Below are 16,315 nucleotides of genomic sequence, written 5' to 3' on the forward strand. Positions count from 1 at the left end.
ATCATCTGCAAAGACCCTAATTCCAAATAAGGTCAAATTCACATGTACTGGGGGTTAGGACTTGAATATCTTTTGAGGAAAACAATTCAACCCACAACACGGATGAAGTGTATGGATGTCTGCAACTCACTTTGTTTTTCTATATTTTTTTGGTTTTGTTTTTTTTAAATTGGATGAATTTGACATATAACATTGTGTAAATTTAAGGTGTACCAGGTGTTCCTTTGATACATTTATATATTGTAATATGATTGCCACTGTAGCAATATTTATCACATTACATAATTATAGTGCAATATTGTGGTCTATATTCATTACACTGTGCATTAAACCACTACGGTTTATTTACCACTTGGTACATGTTTGTACCCTTAAGCAACATCAGTCTCATCCCCCATCCCTCAGCTGCAGGTAACTGAAACCGAGACGAAGGAGTTAAAAAATCTTCCCTGGGCTAAAAGAAGAGAAAAAAACCCTTTGAGATGAGCTTTGCTAACTGCAGCTGTGCATACTCAGCATCCTCAACTGTTGTTCAAAACTAACTAAGTCTTTCTGTCCCTCCTCAGTGTATGTGACCTGTCTTTCCCAGGAAGTCAAGGTACAGATGTCAAAATTCAGCCTTCAGGGGCCACCCCGTGGCCGAGTGGTTAAGTTCGTGTGCTCTGCTTTAGCGTCCCGGGGTTCGCCAGTTCGGATCCTGGGCACAGACCTATGCACTGCTCAGCGAGCCGTGCTGAGGCGGCGTCCCACAAAGGAGAACTAGAAGGACTTACAACTAGGACGTACAACTATGTGCTGGGGCTTTGGGGAGAAAAAAAAGAGGGGGGAGAAAAAGAAAAAAAAAAAAAAGAGGAAGCTTGGGGCCGGCCCAGTGGCGCAGCAGTTAAATGCCCACGTTCTGCTTCGGCGGCCCGGGGTTCACTGGTTCAGATCTTGGGTGTGGACGTGGCACCGCTTGGCAAGCCATGCAGTGGTAGGTGTCCCACATATAAAGTAGAGGAAGATGGGCACGGATGTTAGCTCAGGGCCAGTCTTCCTCAGCAAAAAGAGGAGGATTGGCAGCAGACGTTAGCTCAGGGCTAATCTTCCTCAAAAAAATAAAAATGAAAAAAAAAGAGGAAGCTTGGCAACAGATGTTAGCTCAGGGCCTATCTTCCTCACCAAAAAGCAAATCTTAAAAAAAAAGATTCAGTCTTCAAGGCCAAATGCATGCTGGTAGGAAGGCACCAACCAGCAAGGTTACATGCTCCCACTTCCCTACCTAAAATCTCAGATAAAAATCCCTATCTTTTTCCCTTCCAGGAGGTGGACCCGAGTTTTAACTCCCATCTCCTTGTCTGGCTGCCTTTCGTTAATAAACCTCTTTCCTTGCCACAAGCCTGGCATTCCAGTTATCGGCTCTCCTGCGTGGCGAGTAAATGAACCTGTGTTTGTGTTCGGTGACATAACCACCACTTAAAAACCTCCCCGTTTTTTATTAGATTCCGTGTATAAGTGCGATCATACGGTACTTGTCTTCCTCTGTCTGACTCATGTCACTTAACATAATGTGCTCAAGGTCCATCCATGCTGCAAATGGCAGGATCGCCTCCTTTTTCATGGCTGAATACTATTCCATTGTGTATATGCACCACATCTTTTTCATCCCTTCACCTGTTGATGGGCATTTAGGTTCTTTCCACATCTTGGCTATTGTGAATAACACTGTCTGCAACTTACCTTGAATGCATCAAAAACACAAGGTAGATTGATGGATGGAGGGAGGGAAGGCCTGATGGACAGATATTCGACAAAGCAAGTGGTGTGAAATGTTAATGGGAGGAGAGAGGATAGAGGTGAGGGGCTGCGTTCACTGGACAGTGGTTTCGACTTTCCGACTATTTAGAAATTTGCATAGTGAATGTTGGTGAAGAAACTGGGTGATGGGGACGAAATGGCACAATGAAGGGGGCTTGCTTTAAGATAATCCTGTGGGGGTGGGGGAACGAAGTGGAGCAGGTTACAGATGACCATCAAGGTCTTATGATAGCTGTCGGAGCTTGGTCAATGGGGATGCATTATACCCTTCTGCCGTGGGGAATATTTGAAAATTCCTATAATACGTTTTAAAAAATACTGGATAACGTGTTCGAGTATGACAGGAAAGGGTGATTTTAAATCCCCAAATCCAGAACTTCTCTCCAAAGAGGGGACATTACACTGAGACCTGAAGGATGAGGGGGAGCCAGCCATGGGGAAAGCGGGGGCGGGCAGGGGACAGGAACGAGTCTGGAGGGTCTGAATTGCTAAGAGGAGGACAACGTGGCCGGAGCATTGAAGCTGAAGGACACGTTGAGTGTGAAGGACACGGCTGATTGACGTTGCAAAAGGCAACCTGGCTGCGTGTCGAGAATGGACCACGGGGGCCGGGATGGAAGCAGGGAGGGGGCAGGGAATGTCACTGTGAGGTTCCAGGCAAAAGAGAACGGTGATGGTGGCCTTCATGGCGGAGGCAGCGGCGATGGGGGCAGGTGGCCTTGGTTTGGGGTGGGGGTCATGGAGGAGTTCTGGCAAGTGTGCCCGGGTGACTCACAGATGGGCCATTTGCCAAAATGAGAAGACTGGGGATGAGTCTAGTTTTTCTGGAGAAAATCAAGAGACGATTTGCTCAGGTCAAAGTCTTAGAAGCTATTGGTGGTTCACCCCATGAGCTCCTCAAGCAGCTTCTGGGGTTCCCTCTGAATGCTCCATCTTTTTGTGTGTGTGTGAGGAAGATTGGCCCTGAACTAACATCTGTGCCCATCTTCCTCTATTTTATGTGGGACGCTGCACAACATGGCTTGACGAACGGTGCTAGGTCCACGCCTGGGATCTGAACCTGCAAACCCTGGGCTGCCGAAGTGGAATGTGTGAACTTAACCACTATGCCACTGGGCCGGCCTCTTTAATGCTCCATCTTAAAACCAACAAAGACTTGCCCAAACCTCATCTAGACCCGCAAACGTGGACTCGTTCACGGCCTGGTCTTAAAACTTAGCAGTAGGTCAGCCCCTGAGCCCCAAAATGTTCTCGCTCAAATGCATTGCTACAATTCTATGCTGTGCAATCTCACAGCCTCTATCAATGGCCTGTGCCTGCGGAGCAATTGCAATGTGGCGACTCTCAACTGAGATGTGCTATCCGTATAAAACATCGGATTTCAAAGACTTAGGAAAATAAGAATGCCACATACTCTGAAATGATATATTTGGGTATATTGAGTTGGATAAAATATATTATTAAAATTCATTTCACCTTTTCCTTTTTCTTTTTCACATGCCTGGAGTAAATTGCAAATTACATATGTGGCTCCCACTGTGTTTCTTTTGCCAGTGCCGCTCTAATCCAACAGGGGCCAGCCCACCAGCTCCTGCCGGAGGGGGGCGCGGGGGTGGGGGTGGGGCGCCATGTCTACGCCCACCCAGGATGGCACAGTCTCAGGGATTTCCAGGATAAATCCGCCTTCCCAACCTGACTCGTCGTTAGACCTCAGAATGCCTTTGCTGCAGGCCCAGTCTTAAAAATTAAGTTTCGGCTAATTCATGGGTTCTAGACGGGGCTGGGAGAGGAATGAGGTCTCCCACCTACTCATGACACGGTCTAGAATCAGGACATCCTTTTCCCCACCACGAAAACCCAGAGGTCACTCCATCTGGCCCCAGGTGGGCTCTGGGCAAAGGGTTGAAGGTGCTGGGTGAGAGAGAGGTGGAGAGTTGGCGTGGGGACGAGGGTGGCCTTCCCCCTTTCTCAGAGACAGACTTTGCCTGTTCTTGGGACTCTGGGTGTCTCTCTTCATATCCCTCAAAAAGCAGACTAGTTTGAACCCCAGACTAATACATAATTTTAACAGCGTTATCCTCAGGGAGAAAGTGCTTCCTCCCATGGCATGAATGAACTCCTCCATCCTTGGCATGCTTGAAGCCTCTTCCATAAAAGGCACTTTTTCCAACTCCTTGGTCCTAATCATTTCTCTTGTTGTTGTTTTTTTATGGGGCCGTACTACTTCTTTAGAGGCAGACAGCATCCCCCCCCCAACCCATATTAGGAATGGACTCTCCTGGTCACTAAAACTGCTGAGCGATGTCTGTCCTCCTAGAATCCAGAATGGACTTTCCCAAGCTTCATTCCTGGAAACGCAAATGGACGGATCCATTGAACCTGGAAGGTGGGCTCTTGCCCTCATCCTCATCCCCATCCCCCTAGAATTCAGAGCGGACGTTCCCAGGATCCAGAACTCTCCCCCAAATCTCTTTCCAAAAATACTAGGATTCTGAGATTAGAAAAAGGTGGGTGGGGTTTAGTTCCTCGAGGCGACAGAAATGGACTCTCCCACTTCCCTTTGCCCCAAATTTCTCAACAGTCCAGGGCGTTGTTTTCCGCAGCCCTTGCCTTCCCAAAAGCCAGTCAACTTTGCAATGAGGGTCTTTGGGGCGCCAAGGGATGGTTGTTGGGTCAGATAAAACGGATTCACCTATTCCTTCATTATAGCCAGCATTTTTCATTACCAGGTCCCATTCTTGCCCAGGAGGAGCTCCAAATCTGGTGGAGAGACTCACAATTTTGATCTGATGTCTGTATAATGGCATTATGGGTGCAAAAAAACCGGGATTGTATATTGGGAAGCAGTTAAAGGCCAAAATATAGTTCAAATCCGGGCTCTGCCACTTCTGAGCTGTGGGACTTTGGCCAAGTCACTCAACCTCTCTGGACCTCAGTTTTAACCTCTGTTTAATGGGACTAGATTTGAATGAGTGTTTCCTCCGTTCTGGATTCTCGGTCTCCTGATAAGTTAGGTCTTGACATCTCGGCCGCTAGACAAGGGAGGGGGAGGGGGAAAAGGAGTCTTCCTGGAAGAAGATTTCAGGAGTCGGGGGTGGAGGCGAGGAGGGAGAAAGAGGAACAGAGAAACGCTGGCGCAGTAAATAGCTCATGCTCTGTTGCCCCTCCCAACCCCTTCTCTGCAGCAGGGAATTGCAGGCGTCGCTCCACCTATCCCAGCCCAGCTGAGTGACAACCCCCCTTCTCTTTCCTTCTCCACCCATCATCGCCCTTCTCCCGCCCCCACAACCGCCCAATCGGGGGCGGGAGTGGGACAGGCCTGGCGAATCCGCGACGCCCGCGGGGGCGATCGACACGCCCATTGGTCCCAGCCAACTCAAGTCCCGCCTCCTCAAGCCCGCTCCCCCGCCTTCCTTCACGTCAATCCCGCCCTTCTAGGAGAGCCGCCGGATCCAATCGGTGTCGGGCCCGGCCGCACGGAGGGGGCGGTCCCACAGTACGTAACCGAACTCCGCCTGTCTCTCGGGCAACGCCCCCTCCCTCCCTCCCGAACGGAAATAGCGGGGTGCTGGACCAATCGTAGTGGCGTGCCTTTGTCCAGCGGCCAATGAGAGAGCGAGTGGGCGCGAACCCGGGCCTGAGCGGCAACATCCCGAGCCAATGGGCGCTGAGAGTTTAGGACGGCGGTGGGGAGGGGAGGGGCCGGGGGCGGAGCCGCGGCCTGCCTGCCCGCCCGCCCGCCCGCCAGCGCGCCCTCCCCCCCAGCAGCCGGCCCGGCTCCTCGGCGCTGCCTGGGGTCCTTTCCTCCCGGTCCCCGTCTGCCAGCCCCCGCCGCGCTGTGCCCTGCCCGGCCCGGCCTGGAGCCGACCCCACCGCCATCATGCCGGCCGTGTCCAAGGGCGATGGGATGCGGGGGCTCGCGGTGTTCATCTCCGACATCCGGAACTGTGAGAGCGCGGCCGGGGGACGCTGGGGGTGGCGGGGGACGCGGAACTGGGGGTCTCGGGGGCTCCGGAGGGGCCCGGGGCGGGGAAGGCCATTGCGGTGGTAGGGGGAGCGGATAGAGAGGCCCCGGGGCAACTTTCGGGGGGGTGGGATGGAGGGGCTTGAAGTGTCATGGAGTGCCTCTGGAGGTGACGACACGGAGTGGCAGGGGGCGTCCGGGAGGGTCTTGAAGGAGAGGAGGCTGGTGAGGTCCCGGGGGCGGGGGCGTAGAGGTGTCCCCTGGGAATGATAGAGAGGCTGGGGGGCAGTGTGAGCGATGGGGTTGGAGGAACCCCTGATGCCGACAGAAAGGGCAGGAGGTGCCTGGGTGGGGGGGGGGGGTCCCCTTGGGGCGATAGAGTGGGAGGAGGCCAGAGGGGCCCCGGAGGACTCATGGGGCCGGGCTCGAGGGCACGGGGGAGGGGGTGTCATAGAGGGGAAGGGGCTAGATGGGTCCCTGAGGCTCCTGGCTTGTGCATAGAGAAGGCCTGGGAGTGATAGAAAGTCCCAGGGTTTGGGGAGGAGAGATGGGAAGGTGGGGGACCATAGCGGGACCGTGGACGGGAATAGAGGGGCTCCGGGATCCAGAATTGCTTAGGAGACGTGGGGGGCGGTGGAGGGGGCCTAGCGAGGTCAGTGAGGGGAAAAAGAGGGTCTCAAGGAGCACAGAGGGGAGGCGCTGCGGGTAGAGAGCCTGAGACGGCTGGGGACCTGGCAAGGAGAGGACATTATAAAGCGAGGCTTTGAGGGATGTGCCAGAAAGAGAAGAGCCCAGGGCTCGGAGAACGGGCCAGGGGGCCTTAGGAATTTGTGGGGAGGGAATCTGCAAAGCTGGGGGGTGCGGGAAGCCTGGTCCCAGAGAAAGGTCAGGGGTCAGGGAGCAGCACAATCCTGAATCTGGAGCCTTCTCCCATCTGACCACATCAGTGTGGGGACCAGCAGGAAGGATGGTCGTGATGATGGGAGGCCTGGCGCCAAGGCAGCTCCCAGCTCCTGGGAGCGGGTGTCGGTGCTTGAAGCTGCCAAGAGCTTCAGAAGCCGGATCCGCACCGGCCTTGAGGTCCGTTCGACCTGGGTTTGGGTTTGAGCGCTGGCACTCCCTAGTCGCGTGACCTTCAGTGAGGGCCTTCACCTCTGGGTTTTCCTCCCCTGTGGGGAGGGACTGCTGACAGCGCCTTCCTGGTGAGGTGGTTGTGATAAGGTAGGTGAGCGAGGCCTGTCGCATGTTCCAGGCGCTCGCCGGATCGTGGCTCTGGTTCTGGCTGTTCATTCGACTGGATCTGAGGAGCGGCCTCTGTTAAGTGCTCAGTGATGATTTTAGAGTTTAGTAGGTATGGAAGGATCTAGCACGTCATAGGGCTCTGGGAACAGGAGATGTGGAAAGTGTTGGGTAGCACGTGGAGGAGAGATGTTAGGGTTGTTCTGAAAAGAGGTGGAGCTCAGAGGGGCCATGGATCCTGTAGGGGGCCAGCTGTTAGGAGCTGATACCAGCCCTGGGTATGACCGTCAGCGAGTCACTTAACCTTTGTGAGGCTCGCTTTTCTGGTCTGCAGACTCCACTGATAACAGCATCTGATCTCTGAAGGTTGGTTCATTCATTCATTCAAGAAAAACTTTGTGATCACCAGAGTGTGCCAGACACTATTCCAGGGACTGGCTTAGGATGGTGAACAAGAATTCCAGCCCTCAGAGCACCCATGCTGTGAGGGAGCTGGAAAGTAAACACAGAGGACCAAAGGCAATAAATGATACAATGTAGATAATAAATGATACAGTGTCAGCCCTTGACGGGCTGTGCAGAAAAATAAGGAAGGAAAGCAGAGGAGAGGGACCAGGATTGAGAAGGTGCTCAGTGAAGGCCTCACCAAGGAGGTGACATTTGAGTAGAGACTTTTGAGTGAAGGGAGGGAGTGAGCTCTGCAGATTTTGGAGGAAAAAGGGGTCCGTGCAGGGGAACGGTGCGTTCAAACGTCCTGAGGTTGCAGCATGCTGGGTGTGTGTTCGCCTAAGAGCCAGGGGGCCATGTGTCTGGAGCTGAGGGAGGGAGGGAGGGAGGAAAAGAGGAAGGGTAGGTAGGTGATGAGGGCAGGGAGGGGACAGGGCTTTGTGGGCCTCAGGGAGCATTTTGGCCTTTCTGAGTGAAATGAGAGCGGTGGGAAGCTTTTGAGGGACATGAGCCGATTGATGTTTTAAAATAATTCCTCTGGCTGCCGTGAAGAGAACAGACTCCGAAGGTAGGAGCAGAAGCGAGGGAACCACTAGGGAGCTGTTGGAGTGTTGGGGTGAGAGACGACGTCGCCTTGCCCGGGACGAGAAGGGAGTGGCGAGCAGTGGTGGGGTTTGGGATCTGTCTGGAAGGATTTGCAAAGGGATCGGATGATGGGGCTGTGCGGGAAAGAGAGCACAATGGGTCACCGTCACTGCAGGACCCCAGAGGGAAGCCAGGGGCTAGAGGGGAGACTCCCATGTTGGGGCAGTGGCGGTCACTTAGCCAAATGAATTGAGGCTGGATAATCAGGGTTTCTTGTCCTTCCTTTTCTCATACATGTCGAATGGCTGGGATGTTTCAAGCCTTATCACAGGCGCTAAGGACACAGTGATAAATAGGACAGACTTGACTTCGCCCCCAGGAAGCGCCCAGCCCCCTGAGGGAGAGAAGAACAGCATAAAAATTGCTGGGGCCGGCCCAGTGGTGCAGTGGTTAAGTTCGCACGTTCCACTTCGGTGGCCCGGGGTTCGCAGGTTCAGATCCCAGCTGTGGGCATGGCACCACTTGGCAAAAAGCCATGCTGTGGTGGGCGTCCCACGTATAAAGTAGAGGAAGATGGGCACGGATGTTAGCTCAGGGCCAGTCTTCCTCAGCAAAAAAGGAGGATTGGCCATGGTTAGCTCGGGGCTGATCTTCCTCAAAAAAAAAAAAAAAAATTGCATCTCTCCTTCTCGCAAACACTTGTGTAGAGATGTTCACAGCAGCGTTATCGTGATAGCCCAAAAGTGGAAGCAGACCTGCCAGATGTCCTTCAGCGGCTGCGTAGATACACAGTGTGGACCCCCACACCATGGAATACTATTCAGCCATTAGAAAGAACGAAGTGCAGATAGATGCTACGACATGGGCGAAACTTCGAAACATCGCTCTGGGTGAAAGAAGCCAGACACGAAAGGCCACGTCTTGTAGCATTCCATTTTTATGAAATGTCCAGAATAGGCAAATCCATAGAGACACAAAGTAGATTAGTGGTTGCCTAGGGCTGGGGGCGTGGAATGCGGAGTGACTGCTGATGAGTATGGGGTTTCTTTTGGAATGATGAAAATGTCCTGGAATTAGTGGCGATGGTTGCACAACATTGTGGATGTATTTAAACACCGGTGAGTGGCACACTTTAAAATGGTGAACCTTATGGTGTGTGAGTTGTATCTCAATTTTTTTTGAAGTGGAAAAAAGCTGTGGGTGTCCAGGGAGGGAGAGGGCCACAATGTTGAGAGAATGGGAGTCTGTCTGGTTGTGGTGCTCAGACAACGTGGAGGTGTTAGGCAGGCCAAGGGAGGTGGAGAAGAGCGGTGAAGGCAGAGGGACAGCACGTGCAAAGGTCCTGAGGCCCAGTCGAGAATCTGATCTAAGGCCTGTGTGGTTGGTGCAGAGAGGGGTGGGGTCTGCCATTGGGGGGGTGGGCAAGGCCGGGTTGGTGTTTGTCCTGAGCACTGGAGAGGGGGCAGGCAGGAATGAGGGCAAAGGAGGGGTGAGGGGTGTGATGGAGGCAATGCCCAGAGATGAACAAGTGGAGGAGTGGGAGGAGAGTGGAGCCATCCTGCTGCAGGATCCAAAGGGCACAGTGGAGTTCAGGGGGAAGGATCTAGAAGGGGGTGAAAGGCAGGCTTTGAGGAGGAGGGCAAGGAAGGGCAAACTCTGCAGATAAGGGGTGGAGGCAGGGCCCAGCCTGCGGGCGGGCGTGGTCGGGTCCTGTCCTGAGGGGCTGCAGCCTCCCAGGACTTATCTGCCTGCGAGCTCCCTCAGGCAGGGGCTGGGCTGCGGCCCCTCTGCCCCAGCCGCCGGGGCCTGAGGACGGGGTGACTGTGACTCGGGGTGCTGGGCTGCCACCGTGCCCTGCTCCTCCCTGAGGGCACAGTCCGCTCCAGGTCGTGACTCCTTCCATTTGTGACGTCTCCCCCAGCCCCTGGAGCGCAGGCCGGGGCTGATTGCTCCCCGGGTCCCCAGTTCTCCCCACTGCAGAACCTGGCCACCGGAGTCCTCGGAAGATGTTTGCCCGTTGAATCTGTGAATGAATGAATGAATGAATGAATGAACCAATCAATCTTGACCGAGCACTGACTGAGGGCCAGACACTGTCCTAGGTGATGGGATGGCAGCAGTAAACAAGTCCCCTCTCTGCAGTGCTCACGTTCTAGGGGGAGACGGGCCAGTGCACAGGTAAATACATAGCATTCAGGTGCTTAGACAGGTGGCAGTGGATGGGAGGAAGTAGGCAGGGCAGGGGTGTGGGGACAAGGTTGGGAGTGGTGCTCTCGTATAGGCTGCTCAGAGAGTCTCTGAAAAGGTGAGGTTGGAGCAAAGAATGGAATCTGGTGGGTGAGTTAAGCCTGCTGAAATCTGGAGGGGAGGACATTCTTGGCAGAAGGAACAGCCTGTGCAAAGGCCCTGAGGCAGGCCCGTGCTTGAAGTATAGGAGGAATTTGAGGAGGAGGAGCAGGAGGAGGAGGCTGCTTGTGCAGGGAGAGGGTGGGAGTTGCCCTCAGAGGGAACTAGTGGATTCTGGAGGGTCTGGAGGGCCGCTGAGGACCTGACTTCTGCTTTGGGCCAGACGGGAGCCACGGAGGGACTTGGAGCAGAGAAGGGACAGGATTTGACTCCAGTTTTCACAGGATCCCTCTGGCCGCTGTGGAGAGAGCAGAAAGGATGAGTTCCCCACCAGGGGTTCTCTAACATGAGTGTGCCATTCGGACCCCCCTCCCCGCCCCAGGGCCGGCACTTTAAGGAACTGGCTTTAGGTTGTGAGTGGCGGCCAGACCCTGGGGATAGACAGATCCAGACCTGAGCCCAGCCCCACCTTCTCCTACCCGTTCCCCTGAGCCGGGACTGCTCTGGGCCCTGGGGCTGTCCTGGGAATGGAGCAGCCGCACATTCCTGCCCTCGGGAGCTGGCTTTCTGGACCAGAGGCCAAGGAGGCTTGACACATTCACACATGCGCCTTAATGTCGGGCGGCTGCGGGAGGGTCTCTGTGCCACTTCAGGCCGGGGAGTGACAGGCTGTGGCTTGGTTCAAGGAGAATATTTTCTCTCTCGGGGATGGAGATGACGACACAGCCACGTGTAACCGAGCACTGTAACGCGAACCAATATATAAGTTTAAATTTTCCAGGGCCTGGCGCCGTGGCCAAGTGGTTAAGTTCGCATGCTCTGCTTCCATGGCCCGGGGTTCATGGGTTCGGATCCTGGGCACAGATCTACACACGGCTCATCAGGCCATGCTGAGGTGGCGTCCCACATAGAAGAACTAGAATGACCTACAACCAGGATATATAGCCGTGTAGTGGGGCCTTGCGGAGAAAAAAAAAGAGGAATATTGGCAACAGATGTTAGTTTAGGGCCAATCTTTCTCACCCCCCCCAAAAAAAAAGCATGCCTAAAAAAAAGGAAATAAAAATAAATTTTCCAGTAACCACATTGTCAGTAAAACTAGTGAAATTAATTTTCACATTAATGAATTAACTTTTATTTAACTTACCCCAGTATGCCCCAAGTATTATTTGAATGTGTAATCAACGTTTTAAAAACAATTAATGAGACAGTTTACGTTTCTTTCTCAATTCAGAGGCTCGCTTTTCATCGGAAATACTTGCCCTGTATTGAGTTCCTAAAACTTATAGTTGAAAAACTAGATTCACGAAGTACCCAAGTTGTGCCAAACCTACTTTTCTAGTCACCAAATCGAGGATGGGTTTTTAATTTTAAATTTATTCGAGTGAAATAAAATGAGGCATTCGGTCCCTCAGTAGCACCCGCCATATTTCAAGTGGCCGGTGGCCACACGTGGCCGGAGGCTCCTGGGCTGGCCAGCTTAGGGCCGGCATGTTCTGAGCCTCCTGGTGGTCCAGAGGCAGCGAGCATCCTCTTCCAGAGCCCTCGGTAAGGACTCGGGGCTGGTGGGACTTGTATGGGAGGCACCTCCCAGCGCGCCTGGGAGTCGGAACCCGGGCTGCCCAGACTGTAAACAGGAGTCATCTGGAAGGCTGCGAGGGGTCTCGCTCATAGTGAGGTCCCGGACAGCACCCGTGTCCCCTCCCTCCAGAGAACAAAAGCGCCTCGATCCCTCCGGGTGGAGCAGGGTTTGTTAGGATGCCTTTGGTGGCCGGGACAGACTCACCCCGATGCTGATACCGAGGCCTGAATGCGCAGGGAAGGCTTTATCTGCCCTGACCAGGGGCCCCGAGGGAGGGCAGCTCGTCGGGGGTCCCTTTTCCGCCCGGCCGCCCCCACAGCCCCGCTGCAGGCCCACAGGGCCCCGGGCTCCCTGGCACCCTCAGCAAGCCCGGGAGAGGCGGCGTGCTCCGGCCTCATCTGTGGGTCCTCAGATCCCAGGAGCTGGGTATCAGGAGCCTTCCTCCCCACGTCTGCGTCCAGCTTCCCAGCCCCTGTGGTGTTTGCCTCTGTCAAAATTTGCACCCTTGTCCCCGGCAGCCTCCCTTCCCCACCCAGGAGGGCCCCCGGGGCGAGGCAGGTGTGACTCACCCCTGAACCTGGCCCAGGGAATGTTTGAGGCTAAGGGAATCCTTTTAAAACATCCTGGCATGCTTGCATGCCTCCTGTGACGGGGAGCTCATCCCCCTGTCGCTGGCTGGCCCTGAGTGCTGGAAAGTCACTCCTTCCATGAGCGCAGTTCTGTCACAGCTCTTTCAGCCTCTTTCTCCCAGGTGTTACCCTCACAGCACCCAGGCTGACTTGCCTTGATCTTTGCAGAGGCTGTGCTCTCTGCTGGGGTGCCCTCCGTCCGGGGCCACAGCCCCTTCTCCTTTGGACACCTAGTGCTTTGTTCTCTCTGTGAATTCTTTCTTTTTTTGAGGAAGATTAGCCCTGAGCTAACATATGCTGCCAATCCTCTTTTTGCTGAGGAAGGCTGACCCTGAGCTAATATCCGTGCCCATCTTCCTCTGCTTTATATGTGGGACGCCTGCCACAGCATGGCTTGCCAAGCGGTGCCACATCCGCACCCGGGATCTGAACCAGTGAACCCCCGGCTGCTGAAGCAGCACGTGCGCACTTAACAGCTGTGCCACCAGGCCGGCCCCTGTGAATTCTTTTTTAATGGCAAAGCATATTGGTTATGCAGAAGACAGTGTCCAATGGATGGGGACAACGTAAAGACTGTTTTGAGGCCGGCCCCGTGGCCGAGTGGCTAAGTTCGCACATTCCGCTTCAGCGGCCTGAGGATTGCTGGTTTGGATCCTGGGTGTGGACCTACACACTGCTCATCAAGCCACGCTGAGGCAGCATCCCCCGTAAAAGAACTAGAAGGACTCACAACTAGGATATACAGCTGTGTACTGGGGCTTTGGGGAGAAAAAAAAAAGGAAGACTGGCAACAGATGTTAGCTCAGGGCCATCTTCCTCACCAAAAAAAAAAAAAAAAAAGACTGTTTAAAAAATATGTATATACCCACACATACATACAGTCTTTAAATATTCTTTAAATTATCCATATCTGTTTGATCCTGTTTTTTACATAATTGATATACTTACTTCAGTATAAAAATAGATTAATATATATTTGTATACAAATTTATTCATTTTGGAGATCGTGTACCTGTAAAAAAGCCCACAGCTCATAAATGTCCAGCTCGATGAATTGTCCCCGACTGAACATAGCCCCCAGGTGCAGGACCCACATCTCTGGCTCCCCAGCAGCCCCTCGAGTGCCCTCCCAGCCCCACCCCTCCCCAAGGCCAGCCGCTGCTCCGTCACCCAACACCGTAGGTTCGTTTTGCCTGCTTCTCCAAGCTTTTAATAGAGGTTTAAATGAACACCAGAGAGGGCTCTAGCCTCGGCAGTTTAATTGCCATTTAGGTAGCCATCCGTCTGTGATGAAGTTTAGGCAGCCGCTGTGGGACGTACAGTCCATTTAGAAAAGCTCTTGGGCTTTTTCTGGTCCCTACAGAAGAGTGTAAGGCAATCGGAGCAACTGTGTGGGCATCCTCAGGTCAGGGAGAGAACAGAGCACGCTTGCCAGTTCCGAGGGGCCACTGTGCGCCCCCCGAGGGCTGCCTGTCCTCACCGCTTCGGCCACCCCCGTGCGGCACCCCTCGGCTGCGTAGCTCGGTTCTGGCCTCCCTGGCCGGTGAACTGCTCCTGAACCCTCCTCATCTTTCAAGGCCCTCCTCAAATGTCCCCTCCTGGCAGCCACCACTGAGGCCCCAGGCAGTGCCCGGGCAACCTCCATCCCTGCACAACTCGCTCAGGTGTGCGGGTGGGGCCCAAGCCTGTGCCCCGCAGGCCAGGAGTCCCTGGGGGTGGGTCAAAAGTGCCGGGGCCACCTCGGTGCTGGCTGCCCACCGTCACCGCAGTCAGGCCTGGCCCGCAGCCTCAGGAAACGTGTAATTAATAGATGAAGGCTCCGGTGGCTTCTGGGCCACCCAGGCTCGTTCCAGCTTATCCCTGAAGTGCTGGCTCTTCATCGCCAGGGTCCCTGAGGCCTCCTGCCCTCATCCGTAAAGGGAGCGGGTCACTCTGCACTTCTTATGGCCATGATCCGCATCTTCAGGCCTTTCCTGAGCTCGCATGCTGGTTGCTACCCAGAAAAATGGTAGACGCTGGCCCTGCCTTCAGGGGCTCCTGTGTCCGGGGACAGAGCAGACCTCGACAGCCACTACCGTGCTCTGATGGAGGCGACCCGGGCAGCGTGGGGGCCCGGGGGCGGCCCGAGGACAGTGCTGTTCAACAGACACAGCGCGAGCCACGCACATGGTTTAGCTGCTCCAGTGGCCACGTTTTTTAAACAAGTAGGAATGGGCAAAATTAGTTCGAGTAATATATTTATGCAACCTGATACACCCAAAATATTATCATTTCAACACATCATCAATTTTTTAGAAATTTTAGTGGGTTATTGTACATTCTTTTTTTTCCACAACGAGTCTTCTAAACCCGGGTGGCCTTGCCACTTAGAGCCCGTCTCAGTTCGGCACGGCCACGTGTTTGGCGCTCAGGAGTCGTCTGGCTCTGGGGTCTGCTAGGCGCTGACGAGGAGGTGGTCATTGGAGGGAGCTTAGGTGGCAATCGTCGAAGTGGGGTTTGTGGGAGCTCCCCTCGAACCTGGGAGTAGGAAGAGAGGCAGGATTTCTGAGGAGACAGAGAGCACATACTCTCTGTTTCTCTTTTGTTCATTCATTCATTCATTCATTCAATGCACGCTTGAGCCTCTTAGGTGCCTGGGTACATGCTGAGGGGTGAGGATGCCACAGCCGTGGCTAGAGCAGGTCGCCACCCTTCGGATGACCAGACACTTATTAAGCACCTTCTGTATGGCGGGCACTGTTCTAGAAGCTCTCTCTTGGTGCTCATAGTCTAAAGTGGGAGCCGAGGTTAGACAGTAAAGATAAAGAAAATAGTTACAGCGTGTAAAATGTGCTAGGGAGGTCTTTTTTATTTTGATGCTGGGAACAGGAGAATGCGGCACTGACTTTAAAGACTTGGTCAGGAAAGGCTCTCAGAGGAGGGGACAGGAGCTGAAACCCAAATGACGGAAAGATAACTGGAGAGATGGGCCCAGGCAGAGGGCAAGCACGTGCAAAGGCCCTGAGGTCGGGAAGAGTGTGGAGTGTCCCTGGAGCTGGCAGAGGCCAGTGGGGCTGGGACACACAGCAAGGTGGTGAGGGGTGACATTGGCAGGGTGGCCAGGGCGTGGCCAGAGGGCTTTAGAGCCAGGGGGTGGAGTCCCCTCAGCAGGAGGCAGTGAGACCAGAAAGGAGGCTGCTGCAATGATCTGGTGAGTGAGGACGGGGTCTGGATGAAGTGGTCGAGGTGGAGGTGTCTGGGGACACGCTCTGAAGGTTGAGCCAAGTGGACACGGCGATGGCGTGAGGGAGGGGGTGAGGACACGTGGGTTCTGTTTGGAGGAGCTGAGTGAATGGTGGAGCCTGTCAAGGGCGAGATGGTAAAGTCTGGCTGGAGTAGAACTGGAGCGTGAGGAAGGATACAGCCAGCAGTGAGGGCGGCTGAGACCCGGGCACCATCCAGGCACATCGTGCTTCGATGGGGAGGCCTGGGCATCAAGGAGTCCAGAGGAAGATGGGACCTGGCCGGTGGGGAGAGGGAAGGCTCTTTAGAGCCACCCCTTAAGTGGATCTTGTCAGAAGTGTAGGATGTCGCAGACACGCAAGGTGGGGAGAGGTTGGTGGCCAGGAGAGCAGGAAGTGGGTCTGTGGACCAGGCAGGAGAGACAAGGCCAGGGCTGTGGGGAGGGAGAGGACCAGCAGGTTGGGGGGGGGGACAGGAAGGGAGGAGGAACTCAGCACCCAAGGG

General features: G+C 54.3%; 1 protein-coding gene across 2 annotated transcripts in view; it reads left to right on the forward strand.

The window, feature by feature from the left end:
* Window positions 1-5,496: 5,496 nt before the first annotated feature.
* The window catches only part of AP2A1 (adaptor related protein complex 2 subunit alpha 1), a 33,112-nt gene continuing 22,293 nt past the window's right edge, over window positions 5,497-16,315 (forward strand). For both annotated transcript variants that reach the window (XM_070224742.1, XM_070224743.1), the window contains exon 1: window positions 5,497-5,744. In XM_070224742.1, the coding sequence (XP_070080843.1) occupies window positions 5,678-5,744 (67 nt within the window). In that variant the 5' untranslated portion in view covers window positions 5,497-5,677. The remainder of the gene's footprint in view (window positions 5,745-16,315) is intronic.

This window comes from Equus caballus, chromosome 10 (genome assembly GCF_041296265.1).
Source record: "Equus caballus isolate H_3958 breed thoroughbred chromosome 10, TB-T2T, whole genome shotgun sequence".
In the NCBI taxonomy this organism is placed as follows: domain Eukaryota; kingdom Metazoa; phylum Chordata; class Mammalia; order Perissodactyla; family Equidae; genus Equus; species Equus caballus.